The 19244-nt window shown below is 46.5% G+C and overlaps 1 protein-coding gene across 3 annotated transcripts in view; it reads right to left on the reverse strand.

Moving 5' to 3' along the window:
• The window catches only part of LOC119964436 (dihydropyrimidine dehydrogenase [NADP(+)]-like), a 918190-nt gene that overhangs the window by 434077 nt on the left and 464869 nt on the right, over positions 1-19244 (reverse strand). For all 3 annotated transcript variants that reach the window (XM_038793913.1, XM_038793914.1, XM_038793915.1), the window contains one exon: positions 3526-3710. In XM_038793913.1, the coding sequence (XP_038649841.1) occupies positions 3526-3710 (185 nt within the window). The remainder of the gene's footprint in view (positions 1-3525; positions 3711-19244) is intronic.

Consider the following 19244-nt stretch of genomic DNA (forward strand, 5'->3'; position numbering starts at 1 on the left):
CTTAAAACTGTATTTGAAGCGCAGCAAAAAAAAGTTGAGGGCCGGCGCACTTGTAGCACTTCCGTTGCTAGTTCCACTCGAGGACAGGTAATCTTGCCATCCCGAGCATGAACATCCAGGGCAATTCAGCATCTCAGGATTCCTCAAACGTTGTGGGTGGGGGGTCCATGCTATTGAGACTGTCCTCATTAGTCTGGAGTAGCTGAATGTATACTCTATTCACCAGAACCAGTCCCTCAGTCACCTACATAGATCTTGGCTCATGCTTTCAAACACCTTCTCATCCTGCGCACGCTTCAGCCTCTGCACTCGTGGGCCCTGGCCCCATTCCTTGAGCCTGCCAAAGAAACTGCTCCCTCTCTCGATTCCCCAACCGGGCGCTCTCGACAAACAACAACACCTGTTGGATGAGGACCCAGCTGACAGCTACCACGGCAACCAAGGGGTCCAGTGCAAGTTGTGGAGACACCCACAACCCTCCTGCTACAATTGCAATGTGGCAAATTAATTGAAGCAATATGTTGTGCGACTAACACTAAATGATTATATATTTATTAATTCATTTGCAGGATATGGATATTGCTGCACACCTTTAATTGCTTTTGAGAAGGTGGTAGCGAGCTACACACCTTACTATTGAAGAAACAAAGTAGAATTCACAATGTAATTGCAATTCATGCTGCTTACCAATTTATAATACTTAATCTGCAAGCAAACATTTCCTTTCAAAATCCCTTCTCCTTGGGTATTTACATTATAGAATATTTTTTCACCACCCTTTATATTTGGGAAGGAGAGTACTTCCCAATTAGGCCCTGTGCTTCAGCAGCAAGGGCTGCCCCAGCTCGAAGACCACATCCCTTGTCTTGCCATCTACCCCCACGTTCCAGCACTCCGGCCTTCCTGCTGGGGTGAACTGTTGTAGTCCTGGCAGTGAATTCCACTCCCGTTCTCAATGAGGGGATTGTTAAGCTGACAGCCCTCTGATTAGTTCACAGCTCTCAGATGCAGGACCTTTAGCGTTAAAGGTACTGAAGCAATGGCTGCAGGCTGCCAATTATCTGAACAATTTAAAATTGATTCAAAGGAAGTGGGCTTGCCCCCGGGACCACCAACGTCAAGTAAAATCCAAGACATTCTGTGAGAGACTAAAGTGATTCCAGCACTCAAAGTGATATCTTCAGTTCTAGATTAAATGAATGAATCCTGTGACCCGTTCATATGTACACCTCTCTCCTTTATCTTGCATCCTCTTTCTTCGCCTCCAAGATCTTCCGGCCCTTCACTGGTTGATTAATTTCTCATATTTCATCATGTCGAGCATCACAAATCAAGAAAACAAGCTCTGGGGTTCATTTCTAGAGCAAGATAATTGAAAAGCGGGCAAGGAACAGTAAATGAGGTCAGACCACCAGCAGGTTTAGCTCAGTAGGCTGGACAGCTAGCTCGTGATGAAGAGTGAGGCCAGCAGCGCGGTTCAGTTCCCGAACCGGCTAAGGTTATTCATGAAGGCCCCTCGTTCTCAACCGTGCCCTCGCTTGAGGTGTGGTGATCCTCAGGTTAAATCACCATGAGTCAGCACTCCCCCTCACGGGGGAAATCAGCCTATGGACTTCACCTTTACTGTGCACAGTTCTGGTATCCATATCATAAAAAGGACATAACAGCACTGCAGAAGATGCAAGGATGATACCAGAAGTTATACCCATCAGCAGAAATATTGAACGGGCTGGGACTCTTTTCTCTAGAAAACGGACGGCTGAGAATTGACCTGATAAAGGAATTTAGGATTATGAAAGAGTTTCATAGAATCAATGTGGAGAAGTGTTTAAGGGGGATGTGGTGGCGGAGTGATATTGTCACTGGACTAGTAATCGAGAGACCCAGGGTAATGAGCTGAGGACCAGGGTTTAAATCCTACCAGGGCAGATGGTGAAATTTGAATTCAGTAGAGGTATTTGGGATTAAAAGTCAAAGAGTGACCATGAAAAACCCATCTGGCTCACAAACATCCGTTAGGGAAAGAAATGACTCCAGATCCACAGCAGTGTGGTTGATTCTAAACTGTCCCCCTGAAATGGCCTAGCTAGTGCAATTAGGCGTGGGTAATAAACGCTGGCCCAGCCAGCCAAGAATTCATTTTTTAAAAAAGATGCGTGGGAGATAGAACTTCGAGGCACTAAATATACGAATGACTAATAAATCTAGCAGGGACTTCAGAAGAAACTTGCTTATCGAGAAAGTGGAGCTTGCTACCACTTTGGTTAGTTGGATCAAATGACAGAGGAGCTTACGTTCAAATGGTTACTTAAAAAAGGATGAGTGAAAGTCAAGGTGGAGCATAAGTTGTGCCAGATGGCCATTCTGAGCTGGACATTTCATGTAATTCCACGTGACTGCTCTGAAAAGGCAGCATGTCTGAGCTGAAACTGACAGAAAAGCAGTAGATTTTGGGTGAAGCTGGAATCAGTCCTTATCGGTTAATGAAGAAATAACAGCAGAGATCATTTTCTTTTAAAGAAAAAGAGCCAGAAATGCTGACATGGTGAGATTCTGCTGGGAAGGAGAGGGCGAGAGAAATGTCAAGAAGAGGAATACCAACGGCGAGAGAAAGGGCTAGAAGTGAAACAGAAATGCTAACTATTGCTGGAAAAGAAACACTGTGTCGAAGCTTTTTGTCTTGCACTCATCAGAGCAATTTGCAAGAATACCAAACTGTAAAGGGAATAATAATTTACATTGCATGCGAATGCTAAATATATTTAATAAGCATCCCAAGAAACAGCAAAAAAAAAATCAGCGCAGGTGTTTTTCCGAGGCAGGGAAGAGGGAATAAAGAAAGAGCCTTGAAAGTGAAAATAAAATAGACATTCTTTGAGGTAGTGAACTAGAGTGAAGACAGCAGAGACACATCCTGTTGGACTGCAAGATGGAAATATTACGGAGTGCGGCGGATGGGTGGTGGGGGACTGAAAAAATAAAGTAAATACACTGTTGAGTGGGTGGAAGAAGAGAAATTGAGAGTGATCTGTTGAGTGCACAACAAGAAAGAAGAACCTTGGGAAAAGGGAACATCAAATGAATGGGGAAGGCAAAAGGAGGCAGAGACAGGGAGAGAAGCAAATCTGTAGCAGAATGCCATCTCCACTGGGAATGAGAGAGACAGTTGCTGACAGCATATTCTCTGATTCATTGTAACCAATGTAGCAGAAGATACAAGAGTATGTAACAATATTGGGACTAAATTAATCAAACAAATAACTTCTTAGCCTTCCACCAGCACAAACTCATTTCGCTTCAAACATTTCAATTTCGGTCTGCACTGTTAACTTTATGTTTTAAATGATTGAATCATACTAAAAACAAATGCTTTCTGATGCATTTGATAAAATAAATTCCACTACTTAACAGAACCCAGATGCAACCAGACTGACACGCCACACTGAGAGATATTTCAGAGTCAACTGATCTGTAAAGTAGTGAGCGAGCAAAGGGCTAGAAACTGCAGAGTTGTCACTCACTCACCTGTAAATATTTGTGAATGTGCCATGAGGCCTGTTTTCCATCATTCACAGATTCTACAGTGGTGTTAGCCAAGCCAGCGATGTCGCCACCTGCAAACACGCAAGGTTCGCTAGTCTGCATGGTCTCGGTATTAAGATCCAAGAAGCCCCATCTGTTGAACTTGATGTTGGTCATGGCCTTTTTCACTGTCGTAAAGATAATTAGAAAAGAAAATAAGGAAGTGATCTGGAAAATAACATTAGCCTCCTTCAAATCCAAAGCTTGTTCGTCTATTTGTTGAACCTAGGGAGTGACGTTCTTGGGAGACTGAATACACAAATGGAACTCGAGAGATTACCTGACAAAGAAATGCTATTAGGCAACTGTGTTCTGCAAATTACAAATTATAAATAATTTCTAGTCCCTCTAGTCAGCACTGTGAATCTAATTCACGAAGAACACATAGCTTGAGTGGAACATATCAATTGCCTGAAAAACTAAAGTCGGGGAATCAGAGTTCAAATTGTGGTCTCTGTTGATTTTCACATTCAAATATTCCCCTTTCTGGGCCATTTCTGGGAGAAAGGGTTTCTGGACCAAGGGCGGGATTTTACAGCAGGTTACAGGACCCTGACATTCGAGCCAAATGGTGGTCCCAAGCCTGCATCTCCCGGCACTGAGCCCACATCACGATATTCCCGGTGATGGCTAATTGGGAGACCACCTCTGTGCTGGCCATCCTATTAACAAGGGGTCAGGTTAGGCCTGTAACCATTGGAGTTTGGAAGGCCAAGAGGTGATCTTATTGATACATGTAAGATCCGGACAGGATGGATGCTGAGAGAAAGATGTGCTGGTTAGGTTGATTGGCGATGCGTAGAATCTATAGGAATCCATAGAAGCCCCACAGTGCAGAAGGCGGTCATTCGGCACATCAAGTCTGCAGTGACCCACTGAAACAGTACCCTACCTAGATCCACTCCCTCACCACCCTATCCCTGCAACCCCTCTCAACAGATTTGGACACGAAGCAGCAATTTTGCACGGCCAATCCACCTAACCCGCACACCTTTGGACTGTGGGAGGAAACCGGAGCACTGGAAGAAACCCCCACAGACACGGGGAGAATGTGCAAGCTCCACACAGTCACCCAAGGCCAGAATTGAACCCGGGTGTTTAGCGCTGTGAGGCATCAGTGCTAACTACTGTGCTGCCATTGAGAGATATAGTGGGCGTGCGATGGGTGGGTTTAGCAAAGTCGTTCCTGGCACTACAATCCGCTATCAAACAAGGCTCTGTTATTTTTTTCGGGCCTCAGCCGGGAACGCGAGATGCTCTGCTCGCCAGTGTAGGAAAAGATTGGGCACTTCCGGATCTCAACTCCCCGATGTGACCACAGATCCCCCCCACCCACCCCACCCACACACACCATAACCCACCTTTTGGGGTGTCCTTGAGCTCAAACCGCAGCCTCCCCACCCCACCCCGCACCCCACTTCATATGGACAGGGCATTCCCGGGCCCAATCCCCAGAATGGGCAAAATCCTACCTGGGCACTGCCATCCTGAAATCTTGGCAATGTTCCGGCCAGGCTGGTAGTACCACCTGGGCACCCTATCAGTGCCAGGATGGCACCCAGGTGGCATTGCCAGTCTTGTATCTGTTGCCTGGGTGGGATCAGCAGTACCAAGGTGCCACCCTGCCCAGAGGCCAACCATCCACATGTCTGATTACCTGGCTGACCTCCCCAAGTACCATTCCGCCTGGTCCCCACTTGTGGAGACCAGTGCTAAGCAAAGCATGGTTGGGATCTTCTCAGCGAGGCCGATAGACCCAAGGGCTGGTTAGTTCTGGCATAGACATAGTTAAGTAAGCTTAGCTGCACACTTAAATATGCAAATCTGGATCCCACCAATAGATGGCCACAAGATGCCTATGTTCAACCAAAAACTATCTCCCTTCTAGCTTACTTCTAGCTGTGGCAAAGCCAACCAGCTTCTGCTTTCTTGACTGTTGTATGCATTCACTGATTTGTAGGGAAGGCTGTAACCTGATCACAAAAATGATATTCTCTGCCCTCTTTCTCGTGGAACCATGAAACTCATCTGCCTTGTATCTAGGTAGAAATGCTAATTCGTTATCCTAGACCTCAATTCCTTTTCATCTGAGAAATGAATGAACTATTTACAGCACAATTGTTCACAACCCAGTACCTTCAACACCTTTCTAGGACATTTTACTCATTGTAAGCTCCGAGACTGCCACCATTGTCTCCAGGTGGAAAGACCTTGCACCTTCCTCCAAATACAAATTAAGCCTTGCTTTGATCTCCAACACTCAAACCACCTAGGCTTACCCGTCATGCAGGCTTCAGAACAGATGACCTCCTTAATTTACCTTAAATTTAAAGCTCGAGTCCAAGGATATAACAATCCTGTTGTGTTATGTACCCAGGATAACACAAGTTGCAACTGGATGCAGTTTTAACCAAAAGATACTCCAGACCTTGAAGTTAGTTCAATCTGATTTATTGAACCAGTAGCACAGTTAGCACAGTTCTCTATGAGTTTGACTCTCTGCTAACCTAAGTGTGGTTACTCTGTCTGACTGAACCAGGCTAGCTCCTAGCCACGTGCTGGAGGTGTGATTCTGTACATACACCCTGACTCACTCTGTAGACATTCATCAGTGGAAAGAGGCGGAGTGTGAGTGCCTCGTGCCTTTTATAGTGAGATACCACCCATGAGTGTCCTGCCTGCTCATTGGTTATGTCCTTTTCTCTGTGTTCATTAGCTGTTTGGCTGTGCCTGTCTGTATATCATTATCTGTATGTCTGCATAGCATGACAAATCCCATAAGCAATTGTACGGAGGATAATTGTAAAATATTGCTGAAAGGACACAGAGGGACCAGTGCTGAACAGTGATACATACATTTTAATTCTATCATCTGAATGGGGATTGTTTACAAACGATCTTGCTGTCGCTCTCCTGTTTAGTGATCAATACCAACGTATATGAACGTAGAAAATTACTGGTAATGTTTACAGATGATTAAAACTGCAACAATTAGTATACAAAAGATGTGATTCAGCGCACTGTTCATTCAGCAGGGCTTGGGAGAATAAGGAGCAGATTGTGTGTCCAAAGTGTATTGGCAATAAATTATAAGATAGAGGAAGCAGGGGCTGACAGGGAAACGGCTGAAGCAATGGGTTGACAGTAAATGAATCCCGTGCTAATGTATGGATTCAGCACTAAAGAATGCTGCAGGACCTGGCTTAGATTCAGAGCTTGTGAAAATAAAAATGGAAATTCTGGAAACACTCAGCTGATCAGGCGAATCTGTGGACCGAGGTCGGTAGGGTTAATGTTTCAGGTCAATGAGCTTTCAGCAGAACCCTGCTGAGACATCCCAGCATTTTCTCTTTTTATTTCAGAATCCAGCAGCTACGCAGATTGCTTTTTTTCGAATCTAGGCCTACGCCGCTGAAACCACTGAGACGACCAAAATAATTGTTCACAGAATTCACAACTCAAAACTATAATTGTAGGCGCAGAGACAAGGGGCAATTTTTTCTTTCAATAAATTTATAATCTACAGGCAGTCAATCAGGTTGATTTGTACTGGGATGACAAATGGAGTTCGGAATGGTCCGAAAATCAGGACCCGTGCTTTGGCTGGCCGAAGTGGGCAACCATACAGCACATCATGGTCAAGAGGGTGTTAAATGAAAACTGAAAATTAAAAATAAATAACAATTTTGGTGAAGCGTTCAGGCACCAATAAATTACAAAGCAATAACTTTTGGAGGTTAAAGATTTATAATAAAATTATCTCAGAAAACATCACAGCGCAACAATATTATTAGGCCATAACCTTCCAGCAGCAGCGCTGTGTAGCTGGAGAGCACCCAAGATGCGCTGGGAATCCCCCCCCTCCCCACCCCGGACGTTCCTAGGTAGGGAAAACATGGCAATTGCCTGGGAAGTGCAAACTTGTTCTGAGTAATTTAAATCACAAATTTTGGATTATTCCGAGTGTCTTACATCAATAGTTACCCAGAGAGTTAGAAGAATTAAAACCACTTATGGCTTCTGGGTGACTATTCCATTGACTCGCCCCGACCCCCACTGTCGGACTCTGACCAGACCACCTGAACCCCGAGGGAACTCCCCCTAGCTCCTCCCTGACTACACTTTCCCCGCCCTGAGACTACCTCCCATCTCCCTGCACCCTCCCCACCCACGGGTCTTCTCACCCCGATGATGGCACCCCCCCACCCCCAAATGACTCTGCCCATCCGCCCCCAGCCACCTCATCCCAGGAAACTCCCCAATGCCAAAACCCGATTCCCCACCTCCTCCCTCACGTCAGCACCTGACTGCCGACCTCCTTCCCCCCCCCCCCCCCCCCCCCCCCCCCCCCCCAGGCCAACTGCCGACCTCCCAACTCCATTTCCAAGGCCTGGCCTAACTGTGGATCTCCTGCCAAACCACCACCTCGGAGCCAGGCCTGACTCCACTTACCCCACCCCCGCATTCAGGTTAGGCATGTGACCATCGGAGAACTGCAAAATTCTGGCCACTCTTGTTTTGTTAAGTTTATGTAAAATATTGCTTAATAACTTCTACTTGATTCATTTATACTAGTTATTGCATTTGTTAGGTCATGCACAGGAGTTAGAAATGAACACTTAACACCTGGCCAATTAACAGGCAGCCAGCATGAAATGTGCGCTGGGAAAAGCTCAGTGCTGCCCCCTGGGGGACAGCTACTACAGAGCTATCTGAGGAGGCTGCTGACCCGTAAAAAAAATAAACTTGTGATTGAATAACGATGCAAAGAGTGTCAAAGCAGTACATTCAAACACAAACCTCAATCCCCAGACTCCTATTTTAATTTTAATTCAGCCCTGACATTTCGACTCATCCTGAATTGAGGCTGCAGCTAAAACATAACGGCCACCTGGCCAATCGGCCTGCCCACCAAACCGCAAAGACAGATGGGCCACGCCAAATTGGGTCCAATTGGCCACTTAATGAGCTAAATGACCTGATTATGTGAAATACTGAAATATTGGGGTGAGTGTGCAATGGTGCCATGAAGCACGCCCGATGTCTCCTCGCATGAGTTCATGCAGTTATAGGCACCTGCCTGAGTAATGTAACTTTGGACCTGAAAATCATTGGCCATTGGGGATATTGCCACTGCAATGATATGGGTGGTGTGGTTGAGCTGAGGGTTTGGGCTCTCTGACTCCCCTGGAGCCAACCCTGCACAACCAGCCAGCATACAGATACTGCAGGTGAGTCATCTGGGTGTGTCCCAACTGACCCAGTGTGGATGTACCAAGATGACCAGACCTCTGCATCATTGAAAACTGTTGTAAAGAAAAGATTCAACTACAAAAGCGAACAATCACACTTTGCTTGCAGCTCCAGCAACACCCCCCCCCCCCCATCCCTTCTTCCCCCACTAGCAACCTACATCAACCACTAACCTGAGCTGCGCCACATCAACTGGGAAGTCGGGACCTGTTGAACTAGCAGTTGAATCAGATTGATGGCGTGGGTTTTGGGGCATTCTGTTCTCTGTAGTTCAGCGGGTTATTGGGTTCCACTCTGGAGAGTTGAGAATGTGGGTTTACAGTCCCAGTGCAGTGCTGAGAGAGTGTGGCACTGTCAGTGGTGCCAGCGTTAGTGTGAGATATTAATCTGAGACCACATCTAGCCTCAATGGACGCAAGGGCTTAATTCAACTAACTGGGAACAAAATCCCACAGCGTGTGTGTTTAGCTGCGTGATTCCTGATGACTCGCATTGTATAAGAGGCCTCAGCGGGGAACGCATGGCCGAGGCCAGGCACAGCCCCGTTTTGAACACTGGGGAGCCCTGCTTGCTGGAACTCCCCAGTATAGCGCGAGATCCGATCTCTGAGGCCCCCAAAAACCCCCAACACCACCCCCCCCCCAACCCACTATGAGAGGGCGCCAGCCTGAACATACTATGGAACGGTCACCGGCCCCGCCCTTGCAAGCCCCAACAACCATGTAAGGCACCCCACTCCTCGGGCTGATCACATGCTCACACACAATGCCAGCTTGGCACCTTGGTGGTGCCAACCTTGCAGTGGTAACCTCGGCAGTGCCAGGATGGCATCCAGGTGGCACTGCCAGGGTGCCAGTCTGGCACTGACAGGGTGCCCAGGTGGCACCAGCAGCACTAGGGCACCACCCTGCCCAAAGGGCATGCAGCTGGTGGCCTCCGATCCCCTGGGAGACCCCCACAAGTGCCATTCCGTCTGATGCCCGGTTGTGGTGACAAGTGCTGAATGGCGCTCACCCGACTTATCTAAGGCAAAGCGGATGAATCCCAAAGCCTCAGGTACCTTGGGAACCTGCCCATTAGAGTGAAGCTAGCTTTCTTGATCTAATGATCACAATGGACGGGATTTACATCGTGATGTCTCGCGAGATCGCGTTGGATCTTGCAAGGTGTTGCGAGCCGGGTCGTCCCAGGAACAGGGTCGCCCAGCTCTTATCGGCCACGCTGCGCCGCAGAGAGCTGCTTTTCAGTCCATTGGAGTGTGCCCAAAAGATCCAACATTGCTGTTTACGGTAGCTTGCTGTGTGCAAAGTGGCAGGCCGGCATATTTTCTACATCACAGCAGTGACCGCACTTTAAAACGTGGTGAAGCATTCGGGGGCATCCTGAAGTCATGAAAGGTGTTGGAGAAGGGCTTATGCATTATTTTTTCTTTCTTCAGTGACGCAAGTGGACGAAAGGATCCCCCTCGCAAATCTTTCCTTCCTTCCCCCATCCACAGCTTCCTCACTGCACACCACAACCTTTAGTTGGATCACTCATAGATGCTGGGCAGGACCTGCAGCTTTTCAAGGCATATTTCAGAACTACTATATACAAATACATTGAGTCAGTGAAAGTTTCAGTCACGATCAATTCATAGACAAAAAGCTACTGAAGCTTAATTTAAGTTACGAAAGTCCTTGTGGGTACCATTAGACCCGATGCCCTACTCGTTCCCATGCGAACCCACACTGTGAGGCCAACCGGAAGGTGCGTTTCATGCTGAGCGGTCCTTAATTGGCCACCCAGTGAGAATTTGTGTTGAAAATGCAATCTCACCTGGAAGCAGATTCTACATCCACTTCCAAACCTGCCAACTTTGTGCACACACCAAACAAGAAATTTAGGCCTGTGAAATTAACATGGAAGTCTCTTATCTCTCAGGTTCCTGGGATTCTTTGACAGTTGCCAGAAGGTAATGTCTTTCCCTTCTTCTGTTTCTGAAGTGATTTGTGAACTGTGTCTTGGAAGAATAATACCACAGAAATCTGTGCCAACAAAGACTCTGATTTTCCTACTTTTATCCCCACTTCTCAATATTCCAGAATCCCTTACTTGGAATAATCCAAATTCACCTCATCCATTAGCTTAGGCTGCAAATCATAGACACATGGGGCGGGAATCTCCCACAACTGGAGCAATGGCCCGACGCTGGCGCCAAGAACGTCGCGAACCACTCCGGCGTCAGGCCAACCAGAAATTGGGAAATCCTCCGCTGACGCCAGAGGGGTTGGAGCGTGCCAACCAGCGACAAAGAAGTGGCACAAGTTGGTGCATGCGCAGAACCGCCGGCGTGGTTCCGCGTATATGCAGACCAGCTGGCGTGATTCCTGCGCATGCGCAGGGGGGTTCTTCTCTGCGCCGGCCATGGCGGAGCCCTACAGAGGCCAGCACGGAAGGAATGCCCGCACGGCACAGGCCTGTCCACAAATCGGTGGTCCCCGATCGCAGGCCAGGCCACCAGGGCCGGATCCCCCCGCGACCCTCCGAGGACTCCATTACACGGCCTACCAGCCAGGTACCGCCTTGTGGGACCATGTCCATTTCACGCCGGCGGGACTGGCCAGGAACTGACGGCCACTTGGCCCATCAGGGCCCGGAGAATTGCCGGGGTGGCCGCAGCCAACGGCCCCCGACTGGCGTGGCGTAAACCCTGCCCCCGCCCGAAAACTGGCACCGGAGAATACGGCAGCCGGCGTCGGAGCAGGATTCATGCCGCCCCCCCACCCCCGGGGATTCTCCGACCTCACGGGGAGGTCGACGAATCCCGCCCCTGGTATTATTACCCCACCTCTGCAACTAGAGTCATGTAGACTCAAGACAAATGTCCATCCTTTGTTCCCTGAGTTCCCATAGTCTACATTGCATTTTTGAACAAAGGGCACATTTCCTTTAGATACACAGCAGTTACAATGCTACATCCTCTTCAATATATATATTTTTTTTTTATAAATTTAGTGTACCCAATCATTTTTCCAATTAAGGGGCAATTTAGCGTGGCCAATCCACCTAGCTTGCACGTTTTTGGGTTGTGGGGGCGAAACCCACGCAGACACGGGGAGAATGTGCAAACTCCACACGGACAGTGACCCAGAGCCGGGATCGAACCTGGGACCTCAGCGCCGTGAGGCGGTTGTGCTAACCACTAGGCCACCGTGCTGCCCCTCTTCAATATATTTTAACCCAAGTCCCACAGATATGAAAGCCAGTTAGAACAAATGTTAATAACACTTTATACTCTAATGTCAAAACATGAAGAAATGTTTCCCTTCAATATCGATGTTCTACTCTATTGATGTGGTTAATGAATTAAATCAATGCATGAGTTTTGTTTAAAGATACTGTCATCTGAAGTAAGCTACCTTCCACTCATTTCTTCAAAACTGATAAGAAAGACTCTTAATTGCCCACAATAAAGTTAAGACAATTTATAACTGGTCAAAGCCAGACTTTATGGTACCTTTAAAGTAATAAAATCGATTAAATGTAGTTTCTCAGTTGCCATCCTGTAAAGTGCCCCAAATAATAGAAATCCAAATGGAACCATTTAAAAAGTGGCTGGAAATAAAATCCATAGATGTTACTCCAGGCCAACAACAAATCCCAATTAATATGATCAAAATCTTACACCTGCCTCTGGAGAAACACACCCAAACAGCCAGATCTTCATTCCAGGGGCACAGGTGGGGAAGGTAGCTGGTTCCGCTGCCCCTGGACAAAAATGGCTACAAGCGCTGCCGAATGCCACGGCAAGGTGTTTAAAAGGCGCACCTCGATTACCTGGTACTTCGTCCAGTTTTTTGCTTAATATCAGGCCCTCTCGCCCTCAGTTTTCACTCCACATGCCACCTCTATGACAAATCATGCCAACCCATGCCCCCTATCGGCATGGACCCGTAAAGCCCCCATGCCACCTTAATGCCAATTCATACCAACCTATGCTGATGCAACCAACACCCTTTGCCATTACTCCTTCCATGCCAACTCACACAGTGTCCACTATGGGGAGACATCAGAAGCCATGTTGAAATGAAACAAACGTCTAAATATGTTGCAGGCTTCATTTTATACAGAACACTCCGATTCTTGAAGGACCATTCAAGATAATTAAATCCCCAGAACTACCTAATCTCATATATAAAACGAAGCATTCAGAACCCCACAGGATGGCCATTTTAGGGTGAGGCCACAGCTGGAGTACTGTGTATAATTCTGGTTGCCGCATCGCAGGAAGGGTTTGATTGCATTGGAGGGGTACAGAGGCAATTGACCAGGATTTTGCCCGGGATTAAACATTTAAGTTATGAAGAGAGGTTAGATAGGTTTGGGTTGCTTTCGCTGGAGCAGAGAAGACTGAAGGGCGACCTATTTGAGGGTGTACAAGATTATCAGGGGCATGGACTGGGTGGCTATGGAACAGCTGTTCCCCTAAGTTGAAGAGTCAGTTACGAGGAGGCACAAGTTCAAAGTGAGGGGCAGGAGGTTTAGGGAGGATTTGAGAGGGTGGTGATAGGCTGAAATGCACTGCCTGGGAGGTTGGTAGAGACGCGGTACCTCACACCCTTTAAAAAGTACCTGGATGAGCACTTGGCACGTCATAACATTCAAGGTTTTAGGCCAATGCTGGCAAATGGGATTGGGTAGGCAAATCAGCTGTCTTTCAAAGGTTAGACTTGATGGACTGAAGGGCCTCTTCAGCAATGTATTCTTCAGTGATTCTGTGAAATACAGCAAATCCTTTAATAACCTCTTTGAGCTGTCAATCAAACTATGAATTTACAAGTTACAATCCACTGTGATAATGATAAGTTATGGAATGCACCCAAACATTAATAATAATATAGTGACAGTCCTTAGGATTATATCAACACATATATATTGTAACATTTGCTCCAACTCTCACAGACACAGGCAGGATTACTTTTTAATTTCTTAAATAGTTAGGGATTGTAATAACTTTAAAGCTCGAGTGATCTACCTCTCTCTGACACAGACAATCTGTTATTTCAATTTTTAATCGGCTGGGCTTTTTAGTAATTTGGCAACTTGAAAGTTTTGTTGTTTATCATCCTTCAAGCTCATTTATGACTACTCTAAAGATTTGTAACACTCCCACTGTGGTGTAAGGCATTTGCTGCAGACGCAAATGGGGCCTGTTTGAACTCATCACTAAGTTCAAGTGGCCCCATTGAGTTTGGATTTCCCCCACATGTGAAGCGAGTCCTGCCCCTCTTTCCACACCAGCAAAAATTAAATGTTTTGGAAATGGGGGCAGGACTTCCAGATGCAGATAACAACCAGCATTTTGGAAAGTCTGTGGAATCCCCACAACTCTGCGTAAATTTGGGCTATGGAGAGAATGTCTACATGAATGGTGTCAACCTGTGTGAAACATTTGGCTACCTCCAAAACATGCTATCAATGGACTGTTCTGCTAGTCAAGGGGCGCGATTCTCCGACACCCATGACGGGTGGGAGAATTGCGGGAGTGCCGGGCGAATCATGCCACGCCGCCCTGGCACCCACACGCGATTCTCCCACCCCCCCAAAACGGCGTGTCGCGTTTTGCGACAGGCTGCTTGGACAATCGCCGCTCTGGTCGAGCGGTGATTCTCTGGCCCGGATGGGCCGAGCAGCCTGCCAAGTTCAACCGGTTCACGCTGGCACCAACCACACCTGGCTGCTGCCGGCGTGAACATCGTGCAACCGCTGCGTATGGGGCCTGTGGGGGGCGGAGGGAGGATCGAGCACCAGGGACGTGCTTAAGAGGGATCTGGCCCGCGATCGGTGCCCACCGATCGTCGGGCCGGCGTCTCTGAAGGACGCACTCTTTTCCCTCCGCCGCCCCGCGAGATCAATCCGCCATGTCTTGCGGGGCAGCGGAGGGGAAGACGGCAACCATGCATGCGCGGGTTGGCGCCGGCCAACCTGCGCATGCGTGGGTGACGTCATCTAGGCGCCGGCGGCCACGTCATTCAGGCCACGCCGCTTTGACGCAAGCGTCAAGGCCCGGCGCGCGAGATTGACGCGCCGCCTCTCCTAGCCGCCCGGGGGGGGGAGAATAGGGGGCGAGGAGCGGCCTCCGACGCAGGAGTGAAACACTCCAGGTTTCACTCCGGCGTCGGCACTTTGTCTCCCTTTGGGAGAATTTCGCCCAAGGTGTGCTACAATTTATTTACAACAATAAACTTCGTGACAACTTTCCAAGTGGAGCAAGCTTGATAATCAATCTCTTATCATTAGCAGGTAGTGAATGGAGAGTCTCGAAGTTGAAGCTCAATAAACCATACTTGTGGTTAAAATTGGGATGACAGGCACTTTGTCGACCCTACTGTCTATCGGATATTTACAAGACATAGACTTGTTGCAAACAACCTCAGAGTTTTCCGCAGCCAAAGTACAGAACTTCACCTTGAGTCTTGGAATCCTGGTGATCAAAGTCATTTATTTGTTATTTATTAATTTACTGTGCAGTTTATTTGTCGCTCATCTTTAATGTTGATTTTGTGTCTTATATTACTTATCAGTTTAATTGAATTTGTGTCAAATCTTTTGTATCAACTTTTCAGATGACAGCTTTATTTCCAAAATTGTCACCACTATTTAATTAATGAACTAAGCTAAAAAAGAATGGCAAAACATTATCTTGTTCAAGGTGTGATTTTCCTAGCTTTCGGACCGTAGCCCGTTCATCGGGCGCTCCTTCACTCGCCTGAAGAAGGAGCTATGCTCCGAAAGCTAGTGATTCCAAACACACCAGTTGGATTGTAACCTGGTGTTGTAAGACTTCTTAATATAAACTATTGGCTGGTTTGTAGGCTAAATCTAATTACTGCATGGTGCTTCCCTTCTTGCTTGTACTGCCATTGTCACACAATTCCTTTTTTAAAGAGTGCATTATCTATGTACATGAATCATCTAATATGCAGGATATTGAATATGTGGAGGTGCCTGTAGTATAAGCCACAAAGTTCCAGTCAATTTATCTTTATGAATTTCATTGCCATCCCTTAATTAAAGTTACGCTTTTGTGCAGTTTAAAAATTTGAATCCTAAAACCCATATCAGCCTGAGTTTCTCGTAATAAAGTTTAACGATTTGGTGGTGGAAGATGTTGATCGGTGGTAAAACTAGAAGTATTAGGTTTGGTTTTGGATTGAGGTTTATTGTCATGTGTACCAAGGCACAGTGAAAAGTATTGTTCTGCGTATAGTCCAGACAGATCGTTACATACATGAAATAAAACATAGGACTTACGATAAACGCAATGTAAATACATAGAGATTGGGTGAAGCATACAGAGTGTAGTACTACTCAGCAGAGAAGATGTGTGGCGAGATCAGTTCTGTCTACAAGAGGGTCATAAGAGAGTCTGGTAATAGCAGGGAAGAAGGTGTTTTAATAATTGACAGTAATACAGGCGATCTGCGTAATGTGTCAAATCTTCCCTATCATTTAATTTTTTTTGTTAATTCAGAGTACCCAATTCATTTTTTGCAATTAAGTGGCAATTTAGCGTGGCCAATCTACCTACCCTGCACATCTTTGGGTTGTGGGGGCAAAACCCACGCAAACATGGGGAGAATGGGCCAACGCCACACGGACAGTGACCCAGCGGGATCAAACCTGGGACCTCGGCGCCATGAGGCAGCAGTGCTAACCACTGCACCACCGTGCTGCCAGCCACCTCCTCCCCCCACCATCATTTTAAATGACAAAGACAGGAAACTCCTTTGGGGGCTTAAAGGCAACAAATGAACATTCTTGTCTGCATAAACATCAATAATAATAATAATCTTTATTATTGTTACAAGTGGGGTTACATTAACACTGCAATGAAGATACTGTGAAAATCCCCTAGTCGCCACACTCAGGCGCCTGTTCGGGTACACACAGAGGGAGAATTCAGAATGACCAATACACCTAACAAGCACGTCTTTCGGGACTTGTGGGAGGAAACCGGAACACCCGGAGGAAACCCACGTAGACACGGGGAGAACGTGTAGACTCCGCACAGACAGTGACCCAAGCAGGAATTGAACCTGGGACCCTGGTGCTGTGAAGCCATGGTACTAACCACTCTGTTACCGTGCTGCCCAGTCAGTCTTTCTAACTTTGACAAACTGCCAGTATACCGAGGCTGACCATTTTCCCAGCCCTTGCCTGCATCTGGCACACATCCACATCTGGCAGTTGCTGAACCCTTTCACCCTCAAACTGCCCTCGGGCATTTTTTCCCTGGATTGGGATTGAGAAGCCAGGAATTGTCAGGAGCAATAATTCAGGCCTGAAACTTTACACAAGAGACTAATTGTGAAATAGTTAAAGAGGACGGTAAGCATGCAGACAAATAAACATTGGGCAATAGATCAGGCATGGGTGGAATGGTGGTACAGTGGTTGGCACTGCTGGCCTCACAGTGCCAGGGACCTGTGTTCAATTCATGCCTTGTGTGACTGTCGGTGTGGAATTTACACATTCTCTCCGTGGCTGCGTGGGTTCCTCCAGGAGCTTCGGTATCCTCAAAAAGATGTGCAGGTTAGGTGGATTGGCCATGATAAATTGCTCCTTAGTGTCCAATGATGTGCCGGTCAGGTGGGGTGATGGGGATAGGGTGAGGGGAGTGGGCATAGTCAGGGTGCACTTTCAGAGGGTCAGTGCAGACACGATGGGCCGAATGGCCTCCCTCCGCACTGTAGGACTTCTATGATTCTATTTAAGCCAGGGTAAGGGAAGGTGAATTTTAGCAATGAGACACAGACAATGAGAAATATAGTAACCGTGCAAAAGATATGTAATTGCACATATGGAACATGTTTTGCTGTGGATATTAATAGAACTAAATCTGTGAGATATAAATAAACAGCTTTTCTGAAGCTCCTTTCGCAGACCAGCACCGTAATATCCATGGAGATCACAGGAGGGTTCTCAATACTGGACTACACGGTTTTTATCCGACCCCAAGGGATTTGTTACAAGTGAACCAAATTTCAGGCCACAGTTGAATTTGTCAGATCTTGCCTCTGGCTTTTAATTTTGTAAGCTCCACATAAGCTTGAACATTTCAGATTTAAAGTGTTTTTACAGGGCCTCGAATGTCACAAGGTCAACTTGTAATGTCACAAACAGCCTTGCAAATCCATTTTAATGACAATCTCCCTTTGCAGTGTTTAGTATCTTTGCCCTGTTCTCCTCAAAACAAAAGAATTTAACATTGGGATTCAGATGTTGCTCGAGTGAATGAACAAAAAATGCCAAAAAGCAAATTGCAAGTATTCCTAATAATCAATTCCTTGGCTAATTGCTCAGACTGTAGTCCCCAAGGACATGGTTTATTTTTTTCTCCCCATTATTATTTTGTTCAGATGTCTCAAATTGGAAAACAAACATCAAAAATTACAATAAATGTATTTTTAATTAGTATGTGGGTTTTCCTTTGAATGCAGCTTTGTACCGGAATCCAACATTCAATTATTTCAACAATGCTTCATGCTGTAATAGGCAGAATTAAGCATCTGCATTAAAAGAGTCAATACTATTTGGTGCAGTGCATATTTATATTTTATAAGACCACACTACAAGTTATTTATACAGCTTACGAAAGTATCGACAATTGTTGACCTTCACAAATGCAAGATACCCCCCAACAATCCAGTGTCTCTGTGCATGGAGCTTCAACAAAATGATATGGACATCCCATAACTCTGTCGTTAGAACGGAGAGATTATCCCAGTATGTGGCAACGTGATCCTCTCCTTGTCCAACTGCAAGTACATCTTTCTCACCTTGCAACAATACTTGTCCATTTGTTTATTTGTCACATCATTTAAATGAAGAATTTTAAAATCTATCTCAGCTTTTAAAAATGGAGGCTATTACAGACTTGTATTTAGCTCCAGAACGAGGCACTGTTAGAGGGAGATGGAGAGAGATGCAGATGAACATTGGGCACTGTAATTATGCTTGTGATTTCACTTTTGCAAGAAAGCAATAACAATTATTGTGACTTGAAGAATTAAGTTTAAAATAAAAGATTGTTGAAAATAAAGTTATTTTCCGACTTCTCGCTGGCGGATCAGGATTCTTCAATCTCTTTGAATTTTACAGCCCCTACACCAAGCATCTTTCTGACATGAGGGGAAGGTGGGGAGGATGGGGAACAGACAGTGGTGGTGGTGAGGTAGCTGGCATGTAAAATACGAGCGGAGGCTAGTCCATCGCTTTCCCATCCACCCCTGACCCAGTCCACATAAAGCAAAAGGTGGAAGGGTGCCAAAACTAGCAACATGCCTACCATTTTTAAAACACCTTGAACAGGCAATTGAGTTTGTTGAGAAGCGTACTGACCTGGACATCTCACTGCCCATATC

Source organism: Scyliorhinus canicula, chromosome 4, assembly GCF_902713615.1.
Source record: "Scyliorhinus canicula chromosome 4, sScyCan1.1, whole genome shotgun sequence".
Taxonomy (NCBI): Eukaryota; Metazoa; Chordata; class Chondrichthyes; order Carcharhiniformes; family Scyliorhinidae; genus Scyliorhinus; species Scyliorhinus canicula.